Below are 25,598 nucleotides of genomic sequence, written 5' to 3'. Positions count from 1 at the left end.
ATCTGATGTTTTGTAGATTAGCGCATTGATGCATATTTTACATTCGCTGCTTAGCAACTCTTCAGTGCGCTAGGTTTGTGGCATAAACTTATTAGTGTTTTTAATGAATGATACACGAATAGTGGAGGTGGATACGAATTATGTGCGTCAACTTGTTAGTCCGTAAATGAATAATATTGAATGTACAAGTTTAAAAAAGTTTCAACGACGGCTAGGTAACTCTACTCGGTATACTTAGAAGCATTTTTTGTCGTCCATACAACTCATTTTAGAACAAAAACATTTGTTGTACGAATTTGAGTTAATTTTTCAAAGGAAAATCTTTTCTTGATATAGAATCTACTATTGTTATAATACGAGTGAAGAAAAATAGTCCCATTTTGTTTTTAATCGTTTTCAGGCTCTCAAAATGTTTTCTCGTCTGCTCTCGTTTCATTTTTCCAATGATTAGTGGCAATTTGCACATGAAACCTGAAGCACTTTAAATTTTTTTTGTATTTTGAATATCAAGGGACAATAGTGCAACGAAAAACGTGTATCTATTCCGAGAACAACATAAAAAAATAAAAATTTGAATGTATGTTTCTAGCAAATCTCTCTCAAATAATTGAAAAAAGTCTGCAGGACATATGATTTATTACAATTTACAGCACTTGAAAATGCATTCAAATAGACACGAATATGTAGGATGTTGCTTTGGAAGCAAGAATCGGACAAGATAGCAAAAACTGGGATTGAATCAACGAGAGAGTGAAATGATCACCGGAAAATATGAAATCATTCCATCTCCATAAGCACTTTTGTTGGGAAAGGAAACATTTTTCTTTCCAGAGCCTCGATCTCATCTTGTTTCCTATTGTGAAGCACAAAAAGGAGTACTGTAGCCTTGTATCTGTCGATTTCACTTTTGAGCTCGATCAATTTGTGTCGGAAATGAACGTGCATCCGGTCCTCGTTCTCGTCACATCTCTGAAAATAGATTTAATTGAATTTCTGAAAATAGAGTCAATCAAAAATTGCAAACTTACCTCTTTATGATATGCAATCCGTATTCCAATTTCCTCGCGTGCTTTTTCAATTACTTCTTAAACTTGAAATGTTTGTCAATTCCCGATTTAGAAAAACACACCTTCATCAGAAATTGATTTCATTTTTTTACTAAAAATGATGAACTTGAGTTCGCGATTGTAATAAGACCATGGATTGAGAGAAGAAACGTGGCCTGAGAGAGAGTCGCTTGATTTCACATTAATTTTCTGATGCTTTGTCTGGAAAAATGGATGTATTCAGTAATGTTTTCATATCAGTCCACAAATAAACTTACACGATCAGACAACTGGTACTTTTTCAGGCCTGGACCTTTGGTTGGTATTGGTTTCCCGACTTTCTTTGAATTTATCTGCAGAAAACCAATATTACTTTTTTTTAACTGGAAGATGGTTTCTTGGTTTCAACAATTTTTAACTTTCGATCTACATGATCCCTAATTGCAATTACAGACATTAACTCAACAACTTTGCGAAGCATTCATTATCAGTTGGTTTCAATGTCCGAAGTCTGTCTAGAGGAAAAAAGTTTAGACTCCTCTTTTTGGGTCAGAGAAATGTGACTGATAAGAAAGTATGAGATGATGTATTTAGACATCAAACTTCTCATCTCTTAATTTCAACGAACAGTTTTTGCACAAGAACTATATTGTTTGAGATATCTTACTTCTTTTTTCAATTTCTCCAATTCTTGGCAGACATCAAACATAGTGAAACTCATTGGCGCCTCATCTGCAGTGGTCTCGGGGTTTGGTGGTCGTTCTTTAATTTTATCATTTTCGGGAGCTAAATTGAATAAGTTGACATCAATTATTGTTGAATCGGGTGGAGTTTCATCATTTTTCGAATCCATATCAACTACAAAGCAAAACAACTTTGTTTGGTTTAAAACAAGTTTTGAAGAGAGGAAATGGTGAACTGCAAAAAAAGAAACAGAGCGGAGAAGAAGAAGGAAAAACTAGGAAATATGACAGAAAATGAAAGAGAGTGCGTGTGTTCTATTGATTCTCTCGTGCTACATAAAAAGCATAATTACAGCAAAGATTTTTTGAAGTAAAGACTTCTATAACCATTAAAAAACTGTCTCCAATAAAAATAAATTGTTATTGGGAAAAGAAAATTGCGAGTTCAGACAATTTTCTTTCAACTTCTTTTTTGGCTGTGACAATAGATGAGAATGGACAAAAAAACGTTGGGCTTTAATTCCCAATTTCGGTAGACTTTACACAACTAAAAGTTAATATTTATTAGAGGAAGGCATAAAGATAAAATAGTTGGTGAAAAGAACACATAGACTTCGGGTATGTTTGCGATGGAATCTGATGTAATGTGACCCCTTTCCTAGTATTGATACACAAAAGGAGAGAAGAACAGACAAAAAAACCGAATGCCCTTTTTTTGATGCAAAACAATAGTTTCGTGAGAGATTTTATTGTCATAATTAGTTAAACGCGCGTCGTTTGATGGAATGGGAAGAAGAAGTCAGTCGTTTCCAAGTAAACAGTTTTGAAAAAACTGGTTACATGAGTTTTTGAGTAACGCGGGTGACCGATAAGTAAGAAATGAGAAATCATTTTTGGCTAGTTCACAAATTGGAATTGAATACATATTTCAATTTCAAAAACAAGGAAAACAAGTTTACATACTTCTTGTGCACTAAAAGAGCAGACGTGACATAAACCAGAGCAAGCCGGTGTCTCTAGTTTTAACCCTCTTCCTGTCGGTTCACAAATTATACATATTAGTATTTAGCCGGATGGTGGGACTTTATTAATATTCAATATTCTATCTATTATTAACATGTATGTACAAATAATCATGACTCTTATTATTCTTTGATTACTCTCGTACTGTGGGGACCGAGAACGGCTGAGAATCATCTGGAAACGGAAGATCCATTCCATATCTCGTTCTGACTTGTTTATAGTGATCCAAGAATTCCTGCTGTGTACAGCTTGTTTTGATAAAGTTGTCAGTGGAGATCTCCCAAGCATCACACCTCTCCGCAGGGTCATAATGGTTCAAATCGGTGATGAAACTCTGAAAATTTAAAAGTCTTTTGAAGGAGCATATTGACTTGATCTTACATAGAAATCATCTGAAAGATTCAGCGGGTCCAGGTCGGGGTAGAACTCTTCTGCTATTAGTCGGCGATACTGAAAGTAAGAAAACAGAAACTTTATGAAAAACTTTGATTTCGGTTACCGTTTGAAAGTCAAAAAGTATTCCTTGCTGAAACGGATTTTTTCCAGTTGAGAGAAACAACGCAAGGATTCCAAGACTCCACATATCCGCTCTTGTATCATATCCTGTCATACTAATTACTTCTGGTGCAATCTGAAAAATACATTATTGTTTTTCTAGTCAAAAATCGGGCCGGCCCGGCTCGGCCCGGATTCAAAAATGTGTACTCATTTTGTAACACAATTTTCTGAAATTTTTCGAAAATTTAGAGTAAAAATGCTTAAATCATCATACATATTTACCTTTTTATTGAATTTTGAATTTTTATTGGAAAACTTTTTTTTTCAAAAAATTTCCAAAAAAACATCAAATTTTCAAAAATGTTTCAAAAAATGTTTCAAAACGGGCCGAGCGGGCCGAGCCGAGATTTTTCCTGATTTTGGCCCGGCCCGGCCCGTCCCGTGACAAGTATGGTTTTTCAGATGAAATTAATACAAACAGCACTCACAAATCCCGGGGTTCCTCGGTATGTGACTTGTCCTCGTCGGGTCGTATTTTCTAATGTGTCAGCCATTCCGAAGTCCGCTGGAAACAGTAATTTAGCACAGAAATTATTTCTTCAAGCTTACAAATTTTGATAACTCCTCTGTGGGTGGTTAGAACATTCCTGATGCTGAGATCTCCATGAACAACTCGAAGTGTGTGAATGTGTTGGAGAGCATTTATTACCTAAAAATTTATAAACTTTTTATTTGTAACAGATTTGTTGTGAACCTGTTTGCAAACGAAGGCAATGTGACGTTCCTCTTTTTCTTTTATTGAAAACAAACCCATATCGCTCAATGCAGCGTATTCCAAACACATCTGTAAAAATTTGAACTTAGATCTACTATTCTATGTGGCCATTAGTTTCATTTCTACGCAAAAAGTAATTCCATCCTTCCTCACTCAATTATTTTAATATTTTTTATCTACCCTATAATTGGTGGTTTATATATCAAAAACCAAAAATAACTCACTTGAACTCGATACCCATCTCCATATTGCTGGCAATAGCTCACGCCAGCAAAAAGCACATTCTGATGATTCCGACACAGCCGATGCATTTCCACTTCTCTCACTACATTGACCAACTCACTCGATGGAAGTTTCACTATTTTGAGGACGAACTCATTATGAATAATGTTCTCTCCTCTGGCATCCAACTGATCCGAGTGAACCAGATGAATCTCTCCGAACGCTCTGAAAAGTTTTTTTTGTATTTCAATTTCTTATCTCAATTTTCAATCAAAAAAGCTCACCCTGTTCCAAGACTCAACACCGATGTCCAATACCTTGGGATGTTTGTCATTTCGAGTAGGTCAAGCCGCAGGAACGCTTCATCTCCAATGACAGGTGGCGGTGGTGGAACGTGGTCCGGCTCCATAACGAGCGGTTCCGGTGTTGAATTAGAGTATTTAGAGGTTGGTTCACCTGATGTACCTTCGTATGCTGTCGTATATGCTCTTCGCTTCAGTCCATGTGACGAACTACAACAACAATCTCAAAAAACAAAAATTCTGATTTTATATACCTCATGAAATACGAATTGCAAAATGAAATTGGAGCGAAAAACCCGAAGAGAGAATACAATATTCAGCAGAATCTCCTATGCCTAAAAATGATCGAATATATACATTTGAGAAAAACAAAAGAGGAGTAAAGACAGAAGGACACCGGATGTGAATAAGAACAAAATTGGACATTTGCATGAAAAAAAGACGAATTAGTCAGCGCGCAAAAATGGGCATTTGAATACATATTCGCTTCCGTTCCATGTTCTCACCGACCACCAAAAAAATAGAACCACGAGATTTTACGAGCAAGCACGGAAGGAAAAATAATGAGGAGCTTGGGTGAATGTGTGTACGCGAAAGGCTGTGTTTAAAACGATTTTGACGAGGACAACCTGAACCTTTGCACTCCTCTCTAATTTCTAATCTTCATGAATCTCCGAATTCGAATTGTGTGTTTTGGCGCTGGCAGATGATGTCAGGGACTAGCTAGAGGGAATCTGGTTGGGCATTAAAAGAAATGAACAATCTGTCCGTTTCATCACACAGTCAAATTATTTTATTTGAGAAAAAAAGAAAGAATGAACATGCAATGAACACGTCGAAGTCGGCATGGAGAGGAGAACGCATCTGTGGTTTGCCCTCGGGAAAAAAAACGTTAACGCCCTGCACTGAATCGTAAATGTGTTTGCAGGCGGTCGGTATGAACTATTGTGGAAAGGCATGATTACACTTTGCAGTCTTAAAACTTTTATTTTTGAAATTTAGTTTCATCCTACTGAACAACTGTTTAACCTCTCCAATTGATAAAGTCGAATGTTCGATATGTCTTCTGTTTCTCGGAGAGGCAATTAGTTTTCGCTGACAAAAATGATTGAGGTACAGAGTGAAAAGAAATTTTGATAAAAAGCGCGGCAAATTTGAAATTAAATGAGACGGTTGAGTACGCCTGGCACCACCAGAGAAGAACAGCAAGACACCTGCTGTTGAGCTGGTTGAGCCGTAACTAGAGTCGCGTTTATGAATTCTGATTTCCCAGAATTGAACTCGGTCAAAAATAACTCAAATGTATTTTTTGATTGGTTTAGTCGGAGTCTATGATCAAGCGAGGTTTCTTAAATTGAATTTTGCTTTCTATGATCATTTTTATTTTTTTTAAATACTGAAAGAAAAAAGAGTAACCTTTTCATAGCAACGGAATGGGGAAATAGTAAGTTTCATAAATAAATCACAAATTGAAAAATTGGTATACTGATATAAAGACTGATAGAAGAATTGGAGGAGTGATCGTGTTTCTGATGACGTCAAACTAGGTGGACAATTGTACCTGTAAATTCAAAGGAATTCTAGGGGCAACAAATGATGAAAAAAAAATGAACGATTGGTGGTAGTCAAACGTTATAGTAAGATCAAAGGGATCAGGGTTCTAACAGACTTTTGTATTATTCAAAACATTTCAGCTTCAAATTCTGGTGCACGATCCCCATCGTAATCCGTCAGAACGCGGATTGCTGCCAGAAGACGTTCATATTCCGGCATATTGTGGTAGAACGCGATGAGTACAATCCATCTTTTAGGGAATGGGTAGGTTTGGAGGTTTTTAATGAAAATGATCTCGTTTAGAAAATGAATATGCTCCGCTCTTTGGTAAACCTGAAATTTATAGTCAGTTTGAAGAGATTAAAAATATTGGAATTACCCCATGGAGCTCCTTGATATAGCATCTGAAGGAGTAACGCATTCTTTCTATCACATCTGAAATACGGTACACTTTGCACGAGAACTAGGTATCTTGATTTCTCACGTCGATAAGTAGTGCTTTTGCTGGCTCGGTTGAAATAACAAATAAAACCTCTGGTAGAACCAAGATACTTTAGATAGTTTTGAGCTGAATTAGAAAAAATATCAATTTTCACTCCAGGTGCTTTAACTCACCTTTTTGCATATTCTGTTTTTTGTCGACCCTGAAAAATGAATTGATGATGAGTATGTTCAAAACTAGAAGTACCAATGTTTTGTGACATTTTCAGATGCAAAACCTTAAAGTAACCGGAAATTAGCTCAATCTGCAGCTCGTTTCCGGTGGAATGAAACTAATCTACCTACTGAACAGTTATTGGCTTCCGTTTGTCACGGAAATGTGTTTTTTTTCGAATGACTTTGTAGCAAACTTTGATTTTATGATCTATCAATGGTTTCTCATCACTTTAAGAGCAAACATTTATCAATTTTAGATAATTAGTACTCACGGTTTGTGAATTCAGAATCACATCATGTTTTCAAAACTTTTTGGAGAAAGGATAAACAAAACAATAACCCCCTCTAAATGATGTTTTAAACTTACGGTTGATGTGTAAAATATGTAGGAATATTGAACTTGACTGCTACATTCATACTGTCGATAAGATCTGATCTCATAGAAGGCGTCGGGTAGTACCTTCTAAATTTTACAAATGTTTCCAATGTTTCTCGACCAAACTATATACAAACCTCATGTAGGTTTTCAGTATTTCATGTCTGTAGAATCCCTTCCGTGGTTTGTCCTGATACTCCACAACACCGATGCGTTTGGTCACTGGTTCTTGAAAAATGGCTGCCAGCTTAAAAAAGATAAACGTGCTGATTGAAAAGAGCAAAACTCTGATAATCCCCCTACCTCTGGGTCATGTTCAAAAAATCGCGAAGCCGCGCTGCCCGCAAGCATCCGACACTCTCTCCTTTCGGCTTTGCCTCCCTGAAACACATAAATTGGAAGAAAGACCCCACTTGACGAGAACGCGCAAAAATTGCAAGAAAAAAGAAGAGAAATTGAAAACGAGGTGCCGGACGGGGGGCTACAGAGAATAAAATTGGATAGAGTTGAAATAAAAATGGTCAATTTAATTTCGAAACGGAGAATGAATGTGAGCTCGTTATCTGAGGAATATAATATGAAACCATCGTAAGAAAAGAAGATGGGGATAGAAAACTAATTGGCACGAAATGTGAAATGGGCTTCCTATTTTTTTGTAATAGAATCCTGAAAGACGAAAAACTAATCGAACAATTATCTCTCAGAGATTCATTATGCCAGATAAGTCGTTGGTATCTTTATAGATAGTATCTCTTATAACCTTCACTAATCAGTCATCTATGTATTATGTTTGATATCACTAAAGCGAGTTCTGTCTTTCAAGAGAACCTATATATTCAATACAATAGCTATCAAAAGTTTTTATAGACAATATTCAATCAGAAGAGATAATCTGGATACTCGGAACTCACAACAAGCCATCACTGAAAACGGAACTATCACCGGATGATGAAGTTGAGCAGTGGGATTCGGTTGATAAAAGCGGATGAGAATGGGATACGCTCCACCCAACTCTTTCTCTGCATTCTCCTCAAATAAGACCTAGGTGTGTGAGAGGTGTCTCTCAACTTGGCAGTCACTGATATAGCAAAAAAAACACACATACATGCATGCAAACGACGATCCCGGAAAAGTGGATTGAGAGACGAGAGAGGAAAGTGCGTGGCTGGAGTGCAAAAAAAACGAGAGCAAAGAGGGCGCCACCTCCCTCACTGGCTTCTGGAAATATTCGTGGGGGAGCAATAACACGAAGCGCCACTCAGTTAGCTGGCTCGCATTTTTTGCAATTTATTCGACATAAGACATATTGAGAAGGTGTGCAAAATGTTTGTAGAGAAAACGGAGGGGATTAAAGAGCGAAAGGTGAAAGATGGCAGATCGAGGGGCTGGGGTGATTCATGAAAACTCCATTTACCAAAAGTTCACTTTGCCAAATTGAAAAGTATTGGAGATTTGATGAGGTTCTAGGATTGTAGCCAATCTTTCTTCTTTTTTCTTTCTCCGTGTTGTGAAGAGCAATTCTAAGAAAGCTTCTAGAAAGATCTGATACGGAAGAAATTCGACGAGAGGAAATTTGTGAAGCGTGATGCCAAAAAAGGGTCAAAGAATTATAAGCGAGTAAGATGAATCTTTTGAAATAAAATGTGAGAAAAATTCAATCTGTCAGTATCAAGCCTCGCACTTTTACATTTGGGATGTAAGGACACAATCTAACACGCGTGTTGTGCTTGAGAGACAAGGGTCATTGGGCATGTGTCTGCCAGTTCTTTTTAGATGGAATCATTTTCTATTCTAATAGTCCAACTAACATCTGGGGTAAATTAGATTTTTATTGTTTGAAATAAATGGTTAAAATGGGACAGAGAAGAAACAAAAAGTTCCAGAGCATCGGATAATAAATTTGAATAAGATCAAACTGACAGAAGGTCCATTTATCTTTCAAACATGATTTCTCAAGGTCTTGGTGGTGGCTTGAGTGGGATTCCCAAATCGTGTCCACGGAAGTCGTCGAACTGAATATGGCTCAATTTTTGAAGTTGTTGCGAAACATGATTTGACATGTCCGGTTTATGACCTTCGCTTGGTGCACTGACCTTATGAGCACTCTCTTCAGAGAGTTTGTCATCTGAATAACAGTTAATTTATCGGAATCTCAGAGTTTTATGAAGTAACTCACACGGTTGCATGGCAGACGTGTTGCCAGCTGTTGGTTTTTGGTTTGCAGACATATCAAGCACTTTGGCAACAATTGGCACACGATCAACAATTGATTCGAAGTAATACCCTGAAAAAAAAAATATACTCAAACGTAATATTTGGAAAACGGGAGCTCTATGTAAGTCATTGAGCCTAAATGGAGGTAAAGGAAAGATTCGTTGTGAGTCCCCGGAGTGAAGCATTATGGAGATGTCACATGTAGTAACTCACTCATGATTTATGAGTTCCTGCTCTCTGCCAAGTACAAATTAGATTGAAAAATCTATTTGAAGTATTGAAAACAACACCATGAAAGGACATTGGCAGAAATGAGTTCAATGAGTTTTTGAGTCATAAACCTTCAAAACACTTTTCTAATCCGCTCTGAATAGGTAAGAATCTAATTTTTGTATTTATATTCCAGATTTTCAGTATGAATGTCTTGCGGATTGATTATTCAACTGAAGCCAGACGTCTTCTGTTTTCGGGCAGAATCGAGTGACTGGCCTGCACTTTCCAGATAAACCAAGGGCAGCACGACGTCCGAAGGTGCAACATCTGCTACTTCTGAAATCTTTCAAAGTACAGCTAATCTTATAGTTGAATTCGCGTTGATTCTCACTTTCACATTTTCACTTTCATTTTCTTTCATAAAGTCATTTTCTCACTTTTTCTTGATAAATCATTATGACAATTCATTTCTTTTTGTTTCAAACTTTTTTTTACCTTCAATCAAAACAAAAGTACATTCGGAAAAATAAAGAGTACACCCACATTGAAACCATTTGCGAGTATGATAGTTGTGGGCAACCTTTGAGGTACAAGTGCACTTTTTAGGCCTCCCAACGCAAGGCGGCATAGAATTGAAATTAGATCTTTGTTCCTCGCAGTCTTTTGAATTCTTGCCATATTAGTTCCAATTTTCTCGCTAATCTTCTATCTTCCAAGGCCCACCCATTAGGTTTCGGTGGCAGATGTTACTTCTTATCTTTGACCATAATCAATCTTCATTTTGTTCCGATTTCCGAGAAACGTCGGTGTTGTTTTGAAACGTTTTTCATCTTTAGTCTATTTTTCCGTGTTCCACTTTACATTACTTATTTTACCTACTTATGAAGCAGCAAACAAGTATTTCCAGTGTAAACCTCTCTCAGGCTTTTTCTAAATGATTTTTTTTTTCTCAAAGCCTAATAAGTACAGGAATGAAGGTCATTTCTGCTATTAGAAAACGCATCCATCGGAACATTTCTTCAGCGGAGGTCTAGACGTTTTTTAGTATCATGTGAACATATGCCTCCCTTTGTCGGCCTGGGGGTGCAAGTAGTATGTAAGTCATTTGTATCTCCCTTCCTTATCAAATATCCTTTCATCGTCAACATGAGGGTTCTGACCCGATAACCGAACTTTTTTTTGCAGCGTAATATCTTAAGAATGAGAATGTTTGCTTGATAGAAATCTCGGACATCTCGTAAACAACTCCATACCTTCCAAAGTTACCATTCAAAATCAAACTGGTAGCGAGATTTAATCATAGACTATTCTCGATTCTCTTTTCTCCGATGTACTCGAAATTTTCAAATTGTTTTCCAAACACTTTTCTGTTATTTAAATTTATTCCTATAAGTTTTCTGTTTTTCAGCTAAATGAAGGAAGTCCAATCCATTCTCAGTCTCGAGAACATCACCCTGGCAGATTCCGAATCGTTCAACAACCTCGATGAAAACACCGCGAAAAGTAGGTAATCTAACAAGAATGTTGCGAATTCACTTCCTTCACCTCATTTATCATCTTACCGTTTCATTTTCACAAACAACGTCGCGTATTTCGTTTGTCCTCGAACTCTTTACGGCAATTACAAAGATGAGATTTCTGTCAACAAGCACGTAGATTGTTTTGCAGATGCATCGCCCGAACGAAGCATTTTGAGGGAACTGATTGACCTGCCAACTGTTAACACGGGACTGTTAAAAAGTATTCATCAGTTTCTAGCCGCCGGTGGTTTTTCTGATGAACGGATTAGTGAGTTCCTGGAACACTGGAATCAAACATACTATGACGTCAAAAAACCACTCTTTGACAACTTTGTGGAGACAGTATTCGACAGAGAAGACACAACCACTTTTGATTCATTTATCAATACAGAGAGTAAGCTATCTTGAACTCATAACATGATAAAGAAAATCAAGTTTTCAGATAACGAACTTAACGGTCGTCGAAAAATGCTTCAAGACGTTCATCACTATCATGCTGTAAGTCAACAGGTCGAGATATCAGCTTTCTTATTCAAAAACTTCAGGAATATCAAAGAAGCAATAATCTGAGCAATTCATCCCTGGAGAAAATGATTGCTCTACTCATTGCAACCGATTACATTCAACCAAACTTTTTCCTCTTCTTCAATTTTGCCTGCGAACAGCCGGACACAACTTTGAAGACACACCTGTTGAACTCCATTTTCAATCTCAATTTGGTCGGATACGATGAAGAAAACGACAAGAGACTCGCCCTCAGACTTATCAACAATCCTTGATCTGTTAAATTCTTTTTTGTTTGTATTCACGTTGTTTTTCCAGGTTGAGAACCTTAAACTTTCTACTTTCACATACTCTTCTCCATGTAATTTTATTTGAGAATATATAAATTATTATTATTGTACTCCACTTTTTGTTTATCACTTTATTCGAAAAAATTGAAATCATAGTAAAAAATATGTTGTAAAGTTCGTTTTAAAAACATTAAAGAAAAACTAGAATTACTTTTATTTTTGAGAAACAACAAAATTTGTTATTGAGACCGATTTACAAGGAAAAAGACACAGTGAAAATTGCACAGGAGGAAAATTAATGAAATGAGGTTGCCAGAAGATTTGAAATCCCAAAGAGGTAACAAGATTATTTTGAAATTTGAAACAGAAAGTATATCCTAAAATTGAAGTTACTAGCCAATAAAAAATAGTAATGATTTTAGGTGGTTCTAAGAGCATTCTACATAAAATCGTTCCTAATACTCGATTGGTGGCGCCAGTTTCTCTAACTCCGCGTTGTACGAGACTGCAAAACAAGCACGCAGCACCTCTTTAGCCAGTGGATAGATAATTTCCTCGATTTCGTCCCAGGTAATGTTAGCTGTCTTGTCTCTAATGAACAAAACCAAGCAGACCATGTAGTCGTCCATATAATTGAACTTTCTTTCCCAAGCTATCCGTATGTAATTGTACTTGAGGTCCTGTGAGTGGAAGAATTTCTTACTCAGTTCGACCATTCGTTTGTAGAGGTATTGGGCGGCGAGGCGTTCACGTACTAAAAGTAAAATTTTAAAATTTGAACTTTTTTATGAACAATCTTACTTTTCGGGTTCAAAGCCATTGTTTTCGCTACGAAAGCTTTGAAGACATTGTTATGCTTTGTGTAAAAATCGATACCTAAGAATACTCTTCCAAGAGAAGGTCCATCCACAAGATAATTCTCTTCTTTCATATGCTAAAACAAATTCAATCAGTTTTCCGATTTTCAAGAATAGTAACTCACATCTTCGTTACCAGGTAAAAACGCCCGGATGAGACAATCTTCTTCATGCTTGTTCATGGTGAAGCAGTCTAGCATCGGAACAGCTAACTCGAGATTTTGAATCCACTTGTCGCCATTCTCACGAAACTAAAAACTTCGTTTTGAAATCATTCACTGAACAGGTACTCACCGATATATAACAAGAGACGGTGTTCACAAACCAAGCCTTTGCTTCTTTTCTGTATAGTTTCACTACATGAGATATAAGTTGATACTGCTTGACGGTTGGTCCTCCAGAGCCCCTAAAATTTGTGGAATTCTTTAGATAATTTGACCAAATTTGGGTGAAGTTACGAATTATACTAAATTTCGAATATTGTAAAATCCTTACCATTCAAACATTGTTCTTTCCAAGTTGTAATTAGGAATTTTGATATCGATTGGAGAGTATGCTCTGGCTGTCCGCTGATCAATTTCCAATTCCTTCATTACTTTCACAATCTCATCATCTTTTGACGTTATATTCTCTTTTGTCGAAATATTTTGAAAAACTTCTTCCGCCATCTTGATACAAATGTTCGTTTCACTAGCCTGTCTCATTCTGTGAAGATTCTCAATCGTTTCTTTCACCGTACTTTCTTTCAGCTCTTCTGCTTTCTCAATTTGTTTCACTTTTCTATCCATATCACTGTCGTAATCTGTTATCGACGCAATTGGAGCAATCGACTCTTCCTGAAAAAAAATTACATAGCTTCAAAACCATCTTATGGTATATCAACTTACATAAGTACTCATTATGTCATCAAATACTTTGAGAAATATGTTGCTGAAGAACCCCATGTGTTGAATCCCAACATCGACCATTGTTCTAAATTGAATGGGTTAGTGAAGGCAATATAAATTCGAAAAAGATTGCGAACAGAAAAAACGAGAAGGATATCGTTTTCACTATCAATAAACAAACGTTACTATGTTCGAAGCAAATGAGATGTTGAAAAAACTGGACGATCGATCGATATTCATAGGAAGAAGCAAACAAAACACTGAGACGCAGAACAGTATTATAATGAATCACTGATAAGGGACGTCTTTGTGAGGGCTCACAAAAATAACTCTTTGTTTAAGAATACGTTTATATTATTCGTTTTTCAAAGATGTACAAATAGAATCCGTATATATTTATCTAAATTTGGGAAGAAGTCCTTGAAAGAAAGGGGACGTTTGCGAGGCAAAGTGCTACTAAAGCTTTACACGGATTTCCTTTTTCTGAGAAAGCCCTTGTGCACATTTCTTTTATGGCGTATGGTGAAAAGACGAAAAGAGAGAAATGAATCGTCGTACGACACTAAAAAAGGCATATGGAAAAATAATGCATCTGCTTCTGAACAAATTTTTATAAAAATTTCCCACATTTTTTTTTTCATTTCCGGTGAATAGGATTTGAATTTTGTTGAAAGAAATATAAAAGTTTACAAAAATTGTCTTTTACATAACGCCTATCTTTGAAATCTTGTTCAAAATGAGAAGAAGAGAAGAAAACTGACCGAAGCGAAAGCAATGGAGCGAGGGAATAAACAGAAGAAGAAAAAAGAGAAAAGAAGGTGAAGACCTACATATCGGCTGTCCTTTTTCTGTCTGCTCACCCTCTTTGGTCCTTTTCACTCAACTTGTATTGCATGCTCAAAAACGACAAAAAAAATGAAATATCATAGTGAGACCTTACTACAATTCAGGATAACTCGTAATTGTATGCGACGTTTTTAGTCCAGGACGTTGGATGTCCAGACGAATTAAAATCTCGCTCCGTCTTTTTTCCTCAATACTTTATACAAGATTTATTGAGAGATGATTGAAAGGAGAAATAAAACGGGTGGAGGAATGGGGCGAAAGGAAAGGAATGAAGAGAACCGAGAAATAGATGAAAGAAAAATGTCATGAGAAATGTATCAATAACCATGAATAGGATAGAAGTAGGGAATTTTGACAATTATCCATATGAAAAGTTGTGAATGGGGAGGGGGGGGGAGTAAAAGTTGGCAAAGTAGTAAAATATTTCAAATCATGAAAAGTACAATTCATGAACTACCGAAACTCAAGGAGAAGGGAAGAGAACGGTCTCAATATCGGCAAATCCCACATCTGACTTTGGTGTATTGATGTAGAGCATGATCATCAATGCGTAGGGGGAGCAATCATTCATGCGTGACCAACCCTTTGCCTTTCTTCGAGATTCACGGTCAGCAAACTTTTTGAAACGCTGAAATAAGAAAATATCAATTATTTTGCTTCACTCATCCATATTACAAACCTCGTAATGGAAGATAATTCGAGCATCCGTATACTTCTTGACAAGACGGTGGATCACTAAAAGTTAATAAAACGTGAAACCAGAATAAATAGGTAATAATACCTTTTGGGTCGTATTTCGAGTTTGCATATTTCTTACAGAACTCTCTGAACTGCTGATTTTGGGCGAATACTGGAGCGGTTCGGCGAGCGACTTAAAGAAAAATGATTTTATTTTTTTCAAACCTATGAAAATCTTACGTTCAGTTTGGAAAACCACATTGTCACCTTCTGAGTTCAACAAAATTTGCAAGTCATCAATTGAAGGGTCTGCTTGATCTGATTCAGGCGCTGGTCCAAAAATGAAACTTGAATCGACCTCGTCATAGAAATTACTTCTGATTATGTCAGCATTCAACTCCGGTAGCAATTGATTGATGGTGGTTGTGAAGTGTTTTGAGTTGTTCGGACATAAGTAATTAACGTCATCGATGTATCCGTCCGGTAGAACCGGCACGTTAGTTAGAGTCATCTTTTGATTGAGTATCTTCATGGTCTCTTTCATCTCTTCTGAGCTCACTTCCCCACACTTTGGAACTCCATTCGGGTTTTTGTCATCAACGACATAAGCCAACCACTTTCCTTTGTCCAATATGTTTTGTGAAATGTCATTTGGCACGTATAGGTTTTGCATCTAAAGTATCATCTTGTTCTCTGTCATAAACGTTCTGCAACTAACCTTTCTTTTTCTTCCCTTCGATTCATTTTCCCGCTTTTTCTCTTCAACTTTTTGATCTACATCAATTTCTCTGCTTGTTCCGCCACCAAAATTGAGCTCGTGTATGTTTCTTTGATGGTCAACTTGCATTAGTTTGTATTCACCCGGCAGTAACTCCACAGAATGAGAATGGTTGTCATTCACCACGTATTCACCCTTTGCAGCCTTCTTTTGTGCTTTTCTCTTTTGCCTCTTACTTATATTTTTGGCTTGAGTTTCATCCTCCGTCCTGTTTTCGATTGGACCCTCGATCTGAAATTATTGAACATTTAAGCAACAATTAGACTTGGTATGATTATTACCTCTTTTGGTGCAGTTTCAGATGTATCTACAACAGTGTTAGCAAAATTGCTGAGAATTTCAGCTGCTTCCATGGAAGAATCTGCAGTAGACTCCTCGACAGCTGGCGGCTCCTGAACCAATTTTTGTTCAACAGCTTCCGCGGGTTTTGTCGCTAGCTTAGAATCGTTTTGTGCGTTATTTGGATCAACAGGGTTCACATCCGCGATCGCACCGTCCGCGGGAGTTGGCTCTGCCTAAAAGAATTATAAGATCAAGCATCTTCTACTAAAATATAGATTATAGGCAAAAACTTACTTTATTCTCTTCAGCTTTATTCAACGCCAAAAGTCTCTCTTGCTCCTTCTTCTCCTTCCTGAGTTTGTCTTTCAAACGCCTTTTCTCTTTTCCACTAAGAGTTGCTTGTTCAGATCCTGTTGACTCCGACAGAAAACTGCCACGCTTTGATGTTTCACCTTCAGCGTCTTCTTCAGGCGTCTCTTCTTGTGTTGTCAAAGCCCCAGCTGCCTGGTCGGCTTCTCGAAGTTTCTGGCGGTATCTTCTACCATCCCGCCCAGTCAATTTTGCGGGATCTTTTTGTTTTGGAAGAGCGATCACTCCCATTTCAGCATCTGTGAGTTTGATCTCGGAAATATCAGAAACCATTCCAGAATCCGGAGTTCCTGCTGACCGTCCATTATCCGTGATTGCTGGACTGAGAATATCGGAACTGGCAATGGAGATATCAGTCTTTTCTTCAACAGCCTTCGTTACTATTGAAATATTCTGAATACATTGTGATTAGGTGGTATGTGAAATCCAAAACTTACTCCTGGCTCCAACTTTGTTGTGATTTCAGTATCAAAATGTTTAACTTTAGTTTTTCCTTCAGATTGTTTTACATCTGGATCTTTTTCGACAACACCTAGTTCAAACTCTGTCTTGCCCTGTAATTTTAAAAATGTTGGATTAAAGTAAATTTGAAGTTCTAACCTCCAGAATGTTACTAACACTGTGCACATGATCTTCCTTAAACATGTTTTCCGGATGCGTCGGTTTCGCCGAAATATGAGCGACATTCCAGAGACATTGTTCAGCAACTGCATTTATGTGATGGGTCTGTTTTGGATGTTTCTCGTGATCTTCGGTTTGTACGGTTGGCAAGTTTGAAACGGTTTTGGTGTCCACAATTTTCTCTGTTGGGCGCTCTTCAATTACCAATTTTTCCAGTTCTTCGGTGGTCTGAAACTTGAAATGTGTATGTGCCATAAGGTACATTAGTAAGCTCACCGTTTGGTGAAGATCGTCCATCTGGAGAACAGTTCCGGATGGGAGGCGAACAGATTTGAGTTTCTCGTAGAGGTTGTCCCATTTCTTCAAAAAATCAGAGAGCTGATTCTTCATTACTGAAATATCTTGACCCTCCCGAGCTCTTTTACAGTTGCATTCAGAGTGCTCGAAAGTCATGATTCGAAGTTCTTCCGCTGCAAAATCCGAATTTATTCATGATTCTAATAGTTGTATACTCACTTTGTGCATAAGGGTTGATTCTCTTGAGAAGAAACATCTCCTCAAATTTCTTGACGCAGAATGCAGGAGTGTTGATCATTTGCTCGAATGATACACGATCTTCGTCGTGCATTGCGCGTTGCAAGTGGCGCCATCCTGATCTTATCTGGAAATTATATAAATTTAAATATAATAGTTGTCCACATTTAACTTACAATATCTAATTCACCGACCCTTGCATTGATAAATGGCCCTGCTTGGATAACCATGAGATCTGTAAACGAAAACAAAAATGTTGAATCTTTCAGAAGTACTATATGAATTCTTCGACGGTCTAGAGAAGAAGTTACAAACGAGTTACAATGAATATGACAACGAAGTAATAAGAGAAACGAACGACTGCCGGTTTTCTTGACATTGAGAACGAGAGTGACTATGGCCAGGAGAGAAAGAGAGAGGGGGACACTAGGTAAGAACACTATGGACCTTCTCGGTCATCCGCAGAGAGACAGTACAGCCTATGAAGAGACGCAGAAATTACAAGAAGGAAACCGTTCGAAGGTAGTTGCACTGTGCAATCGTCTTGAATAATCGATTGGACAGAAAGACAAGGAAAGAATGGAAGAGAGCACAAAGGGTGGGAGAGAAGAGAGAAAGGTTTACGATGATAGATGACTGCGATAAAAAGAGTGCCGTGGATAAGATTGGAGAATGTTGAGGATACATTGGCTGGTACAGAGAAGAAAAGAAGACATGATATACAAATTTCGAATTGAATTATTTGGTGAAAAAGTGAGAAATGAAAAAAAAGATTTTCGAAAATAGTCGTAAGGTTCGTAAAAATTATAACATTAAGAATCGGCCTTTATCAACTCCATAGCGTAAATTTCCACTTTGTTTTCTGATTTAAAAACGAAAATTTGAAATATTGATAACATTTTCAACTAGAGTGGCATATTCCTGAAGTGCACTTTTTGAAAACTCGGAATAAACTTTCGTTTTTTTCGCTATGCAACAAATACTTCAGGAGATGAATGACTTTGCAATATGCCATATACGTTTTGAAACTCCGTTGAAAACTTCAAAAGGACATTTTTCATTGGTTTAAAAATCAATTCAGTTATTATCAACTATATCAATAAAACTTTGACAGTCGAGAAGAATGGATTAAACAGAAAAAAAGAGAGAAGTCAGAAAGTGAGAAAGGACGTTGAACCGATTTGTTCTAACCACCGGATTGCCCGTGTTTCTGCGGCCATAAGATCTTTTTCCATCAATTTTGTTATCTATGTAAACAAGTCGAATAACACCTGATGTTTTTGAGAAGAAGCGAGAAAAAGCGAGGAAAAAGCAGTTTAGGTGTTGCAATATGAGAGTGAAGAGATTCTAGTGATGAGCTCTGTTGAGAGTTAGATAACAGAGAAAGCGAGTGGTGTGAAAGGTCATCGAGGTTGTGTGTCGCCCGCATACATTAGTCATTCTCTTTTTCGGTGCACTCAGAGTCGCACAATCTAATTGAAAATGTGGAAGCTGTTGGTTGGAATCTTAAATTAAACATTGCTGAAGTTTTTCGCAAAGAAAAAGTAGAAATAAATCAAAGGAAAAAAGATGAAACGGGAGGAAATAACGGAGGAGGGAAGGGGTCATAACGTCTTGTGAAACGAATTATTGGAAACCAAGCAACATTTCCGTTATTTCTGCCGTTTGCACCATTTGCGACATGAAAGTGCAAGAAAAGGAGGATAGAAATATGGAATATAAGACGGAAAAGAGATCAAAGATTGGGAATAACAAATTATGCAAAATTCGAAGGATTTAGGAGAAGAAGAAAGTGAATCAGTTTGTATCATGCTCGAGCAAATAGTCCTAGTTGATCACTTCACAATGAACAATCTGAAGATTCAAAATACATAATTGCAGCGGGCGGGGCTGATGACACAGTCCGAGGATTGAAAGTTAAAAATTATGTTAAACTAATTTTCGAACGAATATTTGACATTTTTTGAGTTTTTTTGAAATACGTCAAATTTTTGACTATGCTTCAGAATCAAATCAAAAGCTAGTTTTGCATCAAAAAATTCGAATTCGATTTTTCGATGTAAAATATCTGAAAAATTAAACAAATTGATTCAAAAAAAACCTTTTCTTGAACCCGTTTTTAAAATATACAAGTTTTCAAAAAGGTTAAAATAATGCCCGCTCAATTGAGTGATGTAAATACTTGGCGATTAACAGTTCAAAATGATAGAACACGATTTTTTTTCCAGGCGGGCCTGTTTTAATCTGACAATTTGTTCCGTAAGCAACAATTATTAACAACAATCATCAAATTTCAATGAATAACTTGTAATCCTATTTTGCTCACTAGATAAATGTTTTGTTTATCATATAACTATTAGCTCGAATTCTAAAGTTCATGTCAACACGAGCTTATAAGATGTTTGATCGAGGGAAAAAAAATCAAAAATTCACTGATAAAGAACTCTTTTTAACTTCCTCTTTTAATCGGTTTTCTAGTCTACTAAACTAATCGTGGAATAAGTTTATTCCTTTTCTTGGACATGTCAATCAGACTGTTATCATAAAGCAGAAAGGGACAAAGGGCTCGTGATTCAATGGAATTGAGTTCACTTCTAGCCAAGATGATTTCTGACTACGTCAGCCACAACTGATAACTCAATTTTGTGCATTGTTCTTCGTTAAAATAGTGTCTATGTTGAGAGAGAGTAAAAAGGGAAAATGTTATCTTATCGGTTTTGGGCCATTATTCCAACACGTACACGGCTCACGAATAGTCTACAAGCCTTACCACATCACTATCATCATCTTCAATCTTATCGTTTGTTTTTTAATACTGTTGAAAAACGTGAATATTGAAACAGAGCACCTATACATTGACACAAACAAACCATTCATTTTATTTTTTACAGAGTTTCTGTTTTATTTGTTCTGATCATGTTCCACCATTTTCTAGTAGTTTTGAGCGTCTCTCTTTCTCAAGGCTTCCCAAAAATACAATAACGGTGTGGGAAAGTAGGATTTTATGATCTCACCTCTCTCCCCGATATTTTTGGTTTGATTTGTCATCATTCTGTTGTTCATTTTAACCATATTTGAGAACTTCTTGATGCTTGTTAAGTTGAAATATTCTAATTACGCAAAAAACAGGAGTAAGTTTATCTATCTCTTAATAGAGGGAATTCATGAGTTTTTTTTATCACAGCTACCTGTTTTTCATTTTAATTTTATTTCTGGCTAGGATTTTTCTTTCATCTTTTTCCAAAAAATGGCGCACTTCACAAAAATGCATGATTCATTTCAGGACACTTGATGAATATACCGCCATGCCGTTTGGTTATCTTAGCAGCCATCGCTTCGTTTTGTGCCAATTGGTCTTTTGCGTTCCAGGTAACTTTAATTTCATTATTTACAACCATTATATAATTCAAAATATTGTTTCCGAGAAACGGTGAAACTTTCCTGCTGAATCAACATTTTCAAAGTTTTCCTGATTTTGCACACATGTGACCATTGAACAATTTCCTCTCGGTCAAATGCGGCAATTTTTATCAATATAGGTTCTTTTTTTTCAGATCACTTATGTGAACACATCTGTTGATACTTTCTATAAACTAGCGAGGAAGGCCTACAAGCTCTCAAGATTCTGTCCAACATGTCAACTCCCAGAATCAGACTGGCTTGCGCAATGGAGTGTAACCGTTAGCATGTTCTACCCAGGAACAATTCTCGGATTCTTGATGGTACGTCTTAAAAAAAGTTACTATATATGTTGATTGCGTGTTTTAGGTACCATTTTTAACAAAATGGTTGGGTGTGAAACGTGCTCAAGGAATCATGTGCATCGCTGCTACCATTGGTGTTGGTGTACATTTTCTCGCTGTATCATTCCTGTCACTGGGTAAATAGAAAACAATGCGTGATAATAATTGCAACAAACAAACATATTTAAGGAGAAGTCACATTCACAACAATCTTGTCAATTGGAAGACTCATGATTGGGCTTCAAGCGGGCAGCTCTTTGTGTCTTCTGCCCTTGTACATCATTGAAATTAGTCCACCACAACACAGATCATTTTTGAATAATTTTCAAGTGAGAAATCAGAAAACGGAAAATCAACCAGACTAAATGTTTTCAGCAAGTCTCACAGTCGTTTGCCACTCTACTTGGATTGTTATTGGGATCAGAAGAAATACTTCCCCTTGGAAATGCAAGATTCACTATTATGCAGATAGCAGCAGTGGTACCTGTGCTATTTCTTCTTTTCTTGCTAGTAATAACACCTCCAACACCGAATTATTTAAGCTTGTTTCATCCAGAATGCATTCATGAAGGTATTTATATACGAGTATTAACTGCGCATTATTATAACTTTTCAGCAATAAACTCCAGACTGTTCTATCATGGGACCGATAGATCAGACTCATATCGACCATTAATTTCAAATTACGAAATGATGGAGAATAAGACATACTCCAAATACGCATATTACGGGTAAGGTGTCAATAATATCTGGTAAACAAAACACAGAAATAATTCAGGAAATCTTGGAGAGATTCATTCAAAGGTTTTATTATCGGAGCCATTGTAGCAGCTTCCTACGCGTTCACTGGTGATGATTTGATAGATACGTTTTCTTCAAACATGTTAATTGTAAATGATCATTAAAAGCCGATAAAATTTTTTATTTCTTTCAGGGAGATACGCAAAACTCGAAAAAAGTCCATCAGTCCACGGATGCATTCACTGTTCTCATTTCTGACGCGCTTGGAGTTGTGCTGTTTTTTGCATCTCTTCTTGGAATTGTTTTGGTGTGTTCATTTACAAGAAACATTTCAAAGATTATGAAGTTTCCAGGCGGATCGTTATGGTAGAAGAAAATTAGTTCTGGTTGGATTATTTGGAACTTGTGTTGCAAATATTGGTGCAGTGGTTTTCACAGCTAACAAAGTGATAGTTGCCCTCTGCTTTGCCGCTACAAAAGCATTCATTGGAATTGGGTGTGGTGGACCAGCATGGTTTTTGACATCAGAGCTTGTAGATCCAGAATATGCTTGGATATTCCAGCCGTTATCAACAGGAATCCTTTTGTCAACAACCATGATTGAAACATTTTTCTATTTGAGCATAGATGCCTTAATTGGAGGTTACAGGTAAATGAAATATTAGAAATTGATGGTTTAATGATTTATCTCAGTCTTCTCATACTGGCGGCTGGTCCCGCTCTGATTGCTGCCATTCTTCTCTACCTGTACTTGCCAGAAACAAAAGGAAGATCAAGTGAAGAGGTAGGTGAAAACAGTCAAGTGGTCTCTTTAGCAGAAAGTTTTCATCCGTCTAGGAAATACCTCCATCGTAGAAAAGGAAAATCGTTCCCATTTACTAAAAAAAATAGATACGCTAAACACTTCCTCAACCGTTTTCAAACCAATTGTTACAACGTGTTCAAATCGCGCTAGGTTGCTTATCAATGGCAATGAAAAATGAAAAATAATAGCGATCACACTAAAAACAATGGAGGTATGAAAACACGTATATGTTTACTATGCCTTCCGACCAACACTCCATTTATCAAAAAATCACGTTTACCGATTGGATAAGATAGTCTTTGAACTTAATACAAGGAAACAAATTTTCTATGTCTATACAAACGTTTTCCCGCTATCATAGTAAAATATTGTTACTTTCAGATCCAACACATGCTAAACACGACAACATTCAGTGGGATTCATACAAAGAAACACATCAATGACGATTTGTATGGAACTTTCGACGGCAATATTTTTTGACATAATTGATTTTTAATAATTTTCAAACAAAGTTTTATGGGAAGAATTCTGTTTATTGCTGACATGGGATACACAGGGAATTGATGAAGATAAATATGAAAAAAAACCATTAACAAAATACATATTAATATCCTGGAGCGGTTCTTGGTGGTGGGCAGTGGTCGCAACCTCCTGGGGCTCCGGTCTCTCCATCGGCTCCATTGTCTCCGTTGGCTCCTGGCTGTCCTGGGGCTCCAGCAGATCCGTTGTCTCCGGCTGGTCCTTGTGGTCCTTGGGATCCTGGGTTTCCTGGGGCTCCTGGGGATCCGGCTGGTCCAGCTGGTCCGTCTGGTCCTGGGGCTCCTGGGGCTCCGGCTGGGCCTGGAACCTCGACAACCTTTCCTGGGGCTCCTGGAGCTCCGGCGTTTCCTGGGTGTCCGTCTTGTCCAGCTTGTCCTGGGGCTCCTGGTCCTCCAGCGTTTCCGTTGTTTCCTGGGGCTCCTGGTTGTCCATCGGATCCTGGGTTTCCGTTTGGTCCCTTTGGTCCGGCTGGTCCTGCTGGTCCGGCTGGTCCGGCTGGGCAATCGAAGCAAAACTCGTGGTGTGGGGCTGGGGTGGCAGCTGGTCCGTCAGGTCCGTCGTTTCCTGGTGCTCCTGGAGCTCCATCAAATCCATCTTCTCCGTCTGGCCCAGGTTGTCCTGGTGGTCCAGCAGCCGAAACTCCGCATCCACAGCATCCTCCTTGGCTGAAGGAATTTCCTTCAACTCCGGCGCTCTCGTAACCAGCTTGACGGCGGGAACGGACAGCTCCTCCAGAAACCTTAGCGAGAACTTGAGTGCGGGTCACCTCTCTCCAGATGTTGGATGAACGGGAACGGCAGAAGTCAACCTCGGATTGCATAACAGATTGCATGTGTTGCATGTAGTTGTAGAGCATTGGAGCGGCAATGACGCACACCAATGTGGCGGTGAAGGAGACGGCGACTCCAACCAGAGCCACACGGCGGAGGGAGCTAGCCTCGATTTCGAGTTGCTTGATATCAGACATCTGTAAATCAAAAAATGAACTCAGAAATGAATTGTTGGAAACAATGAGAATAGAATGTGAAGACACCGCACATATCTTCTTCTAGCTTCTGCCTCTTTTTATACTACAGGTGGGCGGAGATGGGTTAATGAGTGTACACTAACAATGGAGAGACTGTGTAGGTGAATAAAAAGTGATAGTTTTTTCGACACAAGGAACTACTTCTGTCATGTAGGAAATGCTTTGTAAAACTCTCGCATCTACCATATTTTGTGTCTTTTGCACTATGTAAGGGTGGTCTTTTCTGTATGCTACAATTGTTGTACTTTCTCAGATAGTTTACAGTTGTAGGATGATAAGATTTCTCCACATCAACCAGTTCGGAGATTGTTATGCTCAGTTAATATCATTGAAGTAGTATTTTTCCCCTTTGGAATTGAATTGAAAAAATCGTTTTTCTACTTTTTTTAACAGAGTTTTTCAACTTTCAAAAACTTATGTACACGTTCTGAAACTGTAAGATTTTGACTATCTCTGTAACTTTCAAGGATCAAAAACTCGCTTTCCACAAAAAAGTTGTTCATGGGTCAAGATTCCTTGGAACATTTTTTTCAGATTCAGTTCGTGTACTTTTCATCTCAACGGCCGGATGTCAATACCACTTTCATAAAATCTAATTCCATTGGGTTGCTTTCTCTCTTCAAGACCCATTCACCAATTAAGATCTAAAGTCGCAAGAGTGTTGTATGATGGATTCATTCACGATGCCATCCAACACTCAATTTGTCAAAAAATCACAATCAGAATATAACGACGTCATTAAGCGGCGCCTGCAATACGATAAAAAGGATGTTTTGTGCCAGTTTCCTTGAGGAACACGTTTCTCAATAATGCTATTTCAAATTTTTTGTTTCCTGGTTACACTGTAATAAATAACAATAATAATATTTGTATCAAAGCATTAGAACAACATGAATTCTCAGATGTTTTTTGAGATTGTCTAATTTTTGACATTTTCAAATATGCCATACCTCCTTTCCAGTTTTGAATTCTCTTAATGGTAGTCAATCTTTTTTCAAACTTCAAAAGAGAAT

The 25,598-nt window shown here is 37.5% G+C and overlaps 9 protein-coding genes across 9 annotated transcripts; 2 read left to right on the top strand and 7 right to left on the bottom strand.

Annotated features, from left to right (window-relative positions):
* Positions 1-777: 777 nt before the first annotated feature.
* Positions 778-1,899, bottom strand: GCK72_024570 (uncharacterized protein; the record flags this gene model as incomplete). The annotated part of the gene is made up of 5 exons (XM_003118008.2): positions 778-969; positions 1,029-1,084; positions 1,130-1,268; positions 1,325-1,399; positions 1,714-1,899. 5 exons carry the CDS (start codon positions 1,897-1,899, stop codon positions 778-780), a joined length of 648 nt encoding a protein of 215 aa, XP_003118056.2.
* Positions 1,900-2,885: 986 nt separating this feature from the next.
* Positions 2,886-4,656, bottom strand: GCK72_024569 (uncharacterized protein; the record flags this gene model as incomplete). Its single annotated transcript, XM_003117802.2, has 8 exons — positions 2,886-3,086; positions 3,134-3,202; positions 3,252-3,383; positions 3,739-3,815; positions 3,860-3,959; positions 4,005-4,094; positions 4,250-4,472; positions 4,532-4,656. The coding sequence occupies 8 exons, from the start codon at positions 4,654-4,656 to the stop codon at positions 2,886-2,888; spliced, it is 1,017 nt and encodes a 338-aa protein (XP_003117850.2).
* A 1,573-nt stretch (positions 4,657-6,229) lies between these two features.
* Positions 6,230-7,487, bottom strand: GCK72_024568 (uncharacterized protein; the record flags this gene model as incomplete). The annotated part of the gene is made up of 7 exons (XM_003117922.2): positions 6,230-6,436; positions 6,483-6,538; positions 6,588-6,671; positions 6,719-6,747; positions 7,128-7,223; positions 7,274-7,383; positions 7,440-7,487. 7 exons carry the CDS (start codon positions 7,485-7,487, stop codon positions 6,230-6,232), a joined length of 630 nt encoding a protein of 209 aa, XP_003117970.2.
* A 1,601-nt stretch (positions 7,488-9,088) lies between these two features.
* On the bottom strand, positions 9,089-9,364 carry GCK72_024567 (uncharacterized protein; the record flags this gene model as incomplete). Its single annotated transcript, XM_003117918.2, has 2 exons — positions 9,089-9,261; positions 9,313-9,364. The coding sequence occupies 2 exons, from the start codon at positions 9,362-9,364 to the stop codon at positions 9,089-9,091; spliced, it is 225 nt and encodes a 74-aa protein (XP_003117966.2).
* A 1,611-nt stretch (positions 9,365-10,975) lies between these two features.
* Positions 10,976-11,862, top strand: GCK72_024566 (uncharacterized protein; the record flags this gene model as incomplete). Its single annotated transcript, XM_003117598.2, has 4 exons — positions 10,976-11,066; positions 11,232-11,477; positions 11,526-11,581; positions 11,629-11,862. The coding sequence occupies 4 exons, from the start codon at positions 10,976-10,978 to the stop codon at positions 11,860-11,862; spliced, it is 627 nt and encodes a 208-aa protein (XP_003117646.1).
* Positions 11,863-12,332: 470 nt separating this feature from the next.
* GCK72_024565 (uncharacterized protein) lies at positions 12,333-13,702 on the bottom strand (the record flags this gene model as incomplete). The annotated part of the gene is made up of 6 exons (XM_003117851.2): positions 12,333-12,631; positions 12,679-12,811; positions 12,860-12,985; positions 13,029-13,140; positions 13,230-13,570; positions 13,622-13,702. 6 exons carry the CDS (start codon positions 13,700-13,702, stop codon positions 12,333-12,335), a joined length of 1,092 nt encoding a protein of 363 aa, XP_003117899.2.
* Positions 13,703-14,930: 1,228 nt separating this feature from the next.
* Positions 14,931-17,959, bottom strand: GCK72_024564 (uncharacterized protein; the record flags this gene model as incomplete). The annotated part of the gene is made up of 12 exons (XM_053735938.1): positions 14,931-15,095; positions 15,147-15,202; positions 15,249-15,338; positions 15,386-15,818; positions 15,864-16,154; positions 16,205-16,438; positions 16,500-16,967; positions 17,012-17,128; positions 17,175-17,423; positions 17,472-17,665; positions 17,712-17,856; positions 17,906-17,959. 12 exons carry the CDS (start codon positions 17,957-17,959, stop codon positions 14,931-14,933), a joined length of 2,496 nt encoding a protein of 831 aa, XP_053579504.1.
* A 3,061-nt stretch (positions 17,960-21,020) lies between these two features.
* Positions 21,021-24,259, top strand: GCK72_024563 (uncharacterized protein; the record flags this gene model as incomplete). Its single annotated transcript, XM_053735937.1, has 11 exons — positions 21,021-21,098; positions 21,284-21,451; positions 21,498-21,609; positions 21,662-21,801; positions 21,848-22,043; positions 22,089-22,203; positions 22,251-22,362; positions 22,407-22,520; positions 22,567-22,862; positions 22,907-22,997; positions 23,657-24,259. 11 exons carry the CDS (start codon positions 21,021-21,023, stop codon positions 24,257-24,259), a joined length of 2,025 nt encoding a protein of 674 aa, XP_053579503.1.
* GCK72_024562 (uncharacterized protein) lies at positions 23,623-24,525 on the bottom strand (the record flags this gene model as incomplete). The annotated part of the gene is made up of 1 exon (XM_003118377.2): positions 23,623-24,525. One exon carries the CDS (start codon positions 24,523-24,525, stop codon positions 23,623-23,625), a length of 903 nt encoding a protein of 300 aa, XP_003118425.2.
* Positions 24,526-25,598: the final 1,073 nt, after the last annotated feature.

The sequence above is a fragment of the Caenorhabditis remanei genome, chromosome X (genome assembly GCF_010183535.1).
Source record: "Caenorhabditis remanei strain PX506 chromosome X, whole genome shotgun sequence".
Classification (NCBI taxonomy): domain Eukaryota; kingdom Metazoa; phylum Nematoda; class Chromadorea; order Rhabditida; family Rhabditidae; genus Caenorhabditis; species Caenorhabditis remanei.
The sequence above is the reverse complement of the archived record's forward strand: the minus strand, read 5'-3'. Positions and strand labels throughout refer to the sequence as shown.